At 41.7% G+C, this 5022-nt stretch overlaps 1 protein-coding gene across 1 annotated transcript in view; it reads left to right on the top strand.

Moving 5' to 3' along the window:
- Positions 1-5022, top strand: part of hectd2 (HECT domain containing 2) — a 50601-nt gene that overhangs the window by 27760 nt on the left and 17819 nt on the right. Inside the window, exon 13 of the mRNA XM_034898466.1 lies at positions 2488-2576. Coding sequence (XP_034754357.1) covers positions 2488-2576 — 89 coding nt within the window. The remainder of the gene's footprint in view (positions 1-2487; positions 2577-5022) is intronic.

Raw genomic sequence — 5022 nt, forward strand, 5'->3', positions numbered from 1 at the left:
GCAGAGCACCATGCAGAGCACCATGCAGAGCACCATGCAGAGCACCATGCAGAGCTCCATGCAGAGCACCGTGCGGAGCACCGTGCGGAGCTCCGTGCGGAGCTCTATGCGGAGAACCATGCGGAGCACCATGCGGAGCACCATGCGGAGCTCCATGCAGAGCACCATTCGGAGCACCATGCAGAGCACCATGCGGAGCTCCGTAGCTGATGGCTCAGAGCTCTGTCACTGACTGTCACATGACCAGTCGGCGGTCATCTAGCTTTCATATGATATCATACGTTTTAGTATGCATGACTTTTCAACATGTTCTCACTTTGAAGGCGTACAAAAAATATATAATGTATATGGGGAGGGTCTTTTATTCCATCAACTGTCTTTTATTAAGTGCTTCCTTCTCTGTTGTTCCAATTTTTCCTTTAACCACGAGACGCATTCTCTCATCGTGTGCGGATAAAAACCTGCCTCACAATATTGATGTCGAATATTTGCCCAAGATGTTGTTTCTCCTTCAGTACCTAGGAATTAACATAGAAATACTTGAATGGAAACGTTTGTCTGCCTCTCTCCTCTCTCCTCTCTCTCTCTCTCTCTCTCTCTCTCTCTCTCTCTCTCTCTCTCTCTCTCTCTCTCTCCTTTTTTCTTTCTATCTGTCTCTCTCCCTCTTACTTTCTATCTGTGGCCGAGTTGTTCTTTCCATCGTCTTTCCATCTTTCCGCGGTCGTCTGCTTTTTTGGTGCAAGGAGACGTCGGCCCTAAGCAACACACTGAATGAAAGCTGTGTTCCCCTCATTAGCAGCGCAGGGAAAGCCCCAGCTCTGCCTCACACACACACACACACACACACACACACACATACACACACACACACACACACACACACACACACACACACACACACACACACACACACACACACACACACACACACACACACACATACGTGAAGCGGTGTCAGTTTCTGGTGTTCTGAGATGCGAGCGCTCCAGATGTGTGTCTCAGCTCAAAACCAGACTGCTGCTGTTTCTCTCAGTCGGGGTTTATTCGACTTAACTTCCTGCTGCTCATCGTCCTTCATCGCCTCGACATTCGCTGTTGTGTGTGTCTGTGTGTGTGTGCGTTGGTAGCGTAAAGACTGACAGTGACTGCTTTATGTCCGCCAATCACAGTGTAATTTGTTTAAATGTATTTTTTAATAATCAGTTTTTGAGTAATTCTTCTTGCGTGCACTTCTCTCTTTAAAGCAGCAATCCTTTATATTTTTTATAATAATGTAGTCAATGTGAAAAGATGTCTCTGTTAGTAATCTGCAGCTCCTCTCATCTTTACACAGCTGCATTTAGAGTTTCAGTAGTTTGCACACTGTTACTATGACGACGGGCCCTATTTTAACGATCTGAGCGCACGGCGTGAAACGGCTGGCACAGGTGCGTGTAGGGCGTGTCCTAATCCTCTTTTTTTAGTTTGAAGGCGGAAAAAAGGTCCCATGCGTTGGGTGCATCATCCTAAAGGGTAGTTCTAAGTGTCTTCATTAATTCATGCCGGATTTTCACCGTAATATTTGTATTTGTAATCTGTGTGTGTGCTGCTGTGCTTCCCTGTGTGTGTAACAGGCATAGTGTGTGTCCCTGTGGATGAGCCATGGAGTACTTTACTAATGTGCTATTAAAATAACAACAAACTGCTGCGTTGAACTTTGAGGTTTTTGTTGGACAATGACGCGATCACTTCTGCTTCCTCAAGATAGCAAAACGCCCAGAATGCACCTGGACACACCTCCCTGTAAAACCCACACGCTCAGAATGCCCCTGAACACACCTTCCTGTAAGAGCAGCATGCCCAGAATGCACCTGAACACACCTCCCTGTAAAACCAGCACGCCCAGAATTCACCTGAACACACCTCCCTGTAAGACCAACATGCCCAGAATGCACCTGAACACACCTCCCTGTAAAACCAGCACGCCCAGAATGCACCTGAACACACCTCCCTGTAAGACAAGCACACCCATAGGCGCACAGATGGGCGCAGGTGCATTTGCTTTTTAAACAACACGGGATGCTGGACGGTCTTGAAATACCAAAGACACTTGCGCCGCATTGCGCTGGATGGAAGACAGGTTTTTCATCTGTACCATGTCTGTTTGCTGGCTGTATATTTTATTCTTTATTCTCTACTTGTAAATAATGTGTGTTTTTCAAGTTCCTTTTTTTGCATTTCACGCCTCCTTTGGTTTATTTGTTCCTAATTACCTAATTTAATATATTTATCCTTCTTTTCTCTTCCTTCCTCAATTGCTGTTTCTTCTTCTGTCTTCTTTCTATACCTGTTTCCCCATCTCTTGAACATTTTTTCCTCCTATCCTTGCCTCCATCCCCCCTCCCTTCCTTCTCTTCTCAATCCATCTCTCCCTCATTACTCCATGCTTCATTGATTCATCAACCACCAGAAATGTGCTGAACTTAATCTAAAGAATTGTTTTTACAGGCATGTTCACCTACATGAAGGACTCACGCTGCCATTGGTTCAGCAGTTGGAAGTGCGACAACTATTCAGAGTTCCAGTTGGTCGGGACTGTATCCTTTATACAAAAACAAACCACGTAGAGTGTGTATTACATGTAATGTTCATATTTATATATTATAAAATATTCTTAGTTAAAGGGATACTTTGCAGATTTTAATCCAGTTTTGCATCATGTAGCGGATCAGTTGCAGAGATTAACGTAATTAAAACTGTCAAACTGTCAGTTTCTTAAAGTGAAGCTGATAAATCTCTATGGAGGGTTGCCGGGTTACCTTAGCTGTAATACGTACTCTAAACTGCGTAGCCAGAGAGAGTTGATTGCGATATATGATCCCAATGCTAGATGGGAGAAATTCCTCCACATTTGACCTTTAAAGAAAGAATGGTACTTTTGTACTTTTGTTGTTACACATACATGGTTGGATGACATGCAACAAGGGGCCACAGGTTGAAATCAAGTCAGGGCCACTGTGAAGAAATCAGACTCAACGGGGCTAACGCTCTACTGAGCAAGAGTCCGCCCCACAAACTAGTCTTTTTAATAAAAAGAATAAATATAAAGTGGGAAATTCAAAATGAAGACTCGTCCTAAAGGCTAACAACCATTATTTTTCCACCTGGACCCTATTTCACTATGTTTTTGTGTTTAAGTGACTGATGGGAACCAAAATCTCTGACACTGGTCCAGTATTAAGCGAGATCGCAGTCGGCAGCGGAGAAACAAGCTACAATGTAAGTTAATAGGGCAATTAAGCAGCTTGTATTTACCTTCACAAAAGAGCTTGTTTTGCCGCTGACAGACTCAGATTATTATTCTAAGTGTCTGACAACATTATGGAAAGGTTTCTAAGGAGGTTGCCCTTTCTGTTGAAGGGTGAGATCCTTTTTTTTAAACATAAAAACATCCGCGAAATTGCGTTTGCTAAACCCACCAGACTCCATGGAAATAAACATGAATTCTGGCATCATAAAATACACTTTATCTAAAGATGACAGAAACAATCTAAAACAATAAAACGCTGTTTTTGGTTGTGATTCCACTTTTCCAACCGTCACAACTCTAGTTTTGGTTGAAATAAACCCATAGGTTACCTATATACATTTGAAAATATGGTGGCTCTATTCACTCTAAACATAGTGCTTTTTTAAACGGAGTCTGGTGGGTTTAGCTTTAGCGACCTCAGAGCTGTTTATAGTTAAATAGAAAGGTCTATAACTAAATTATAAAATTAATAAAATTAAATTAAAGATTGTTGCATTCACTTACACAAAAATACATAGAAAAATAAGATACAGGTTCAAATAAACCAGAAATTATCTTTGATGATATGTATTGATATTTTCACTTTGTATCCATAGTAATGAATTGTTGTTGATTGAATTGATATACTGATTGATTGTGTATTGTTATACCCATAGCGGTTGTATGTTAATATTTTAGAGTGTGTGTTTGATCGTTGTTTTACTTCCCCCCCCCCCCCCCCCCCCCCCCCCCCCCCCCCCCAGCGAGAGTAGATTGTTTAACATCTGCAGTGCACAAATAGAGCTTGTTAGTATTTTGTTCTCAGGGGGTTTCACAGCTTCTGATTGGAACAGTTGGCAGGGAGAGTTTTAGGATGTTGACTCAAACATACACACCCACACACATACACACACAAACACACACACACACACTTACACGAACATACAATACATACATACAAACATACACACACCCACACACACATACACATAACCACACACACATACAGTTTCACGCAAACACACACATAAAACCACACACACACACACACACACACACCTACACACACACACAGTTTTCTATTTTACTCCCCCTCCCCCCTCGTCTCACACACCATAACACTCTATATTAAATCACAGAGGAGAACGAGATACTATAATGTGTGTTTTTAGGCCATAAATCTGCAAACTGAACACATATGACTCAAACTAAACGTATCTTATTTCAGCAGAGAATATTAAATAAAACAGGCAAGGTTTCAAAGTGAAACATTTCCCCGAAAACAGGGCGGCTTCAGTGATTTCACACCCACATATTCTTACATGACAAATAAATCCCAAAAAAAGAAGACAAAAAAGTTGTATTGAAGAAAGAAATATTGTAAAAGGCATTTCACAATACAAGTGGACGCTGCATGCTTGAAATGATCTACTAGCAACGCCGTTTTATAAGATGGTTTGGAGACAGTATCTTACAGTTTTAGTGGATCCTACTGTAAATGGCAGTGCATTCTGGGAGAAAAAAATTAGATCTATCTGCAAATGTTACAGATTATAGGTATTTACTGTTACTACCAATGCATCTTGGGAAAATGAAGATGAAGGTGCAAATTACACTGGTGCCCGTATGTTACTGTAACTTTAAATAATACTGTAAGAAACTACTTTAAGGAGTCTCCCCCTGCAGGAGATCAGATATAATGCAGCTTTAAGGAGTCTCCCCCTGCAGGAGATCAGATATAATGCAGCTTTAAG

This window comes from Etheostoma cragini, chromosome 17, assembly GCF_013103735.1.
Source record: "Etheostoma cragini isolate CJK2018 chromosome 17, CSU_Ecrag_1.0, whole genome shotgun sequence".
Taxonomy (NCBI): domain Eukaryota; kingdom Metazoa; phylum Chordata; class Actinopteri; order Perciformes; family Percidae; genus Etheostoma; species Etheostoma cragini.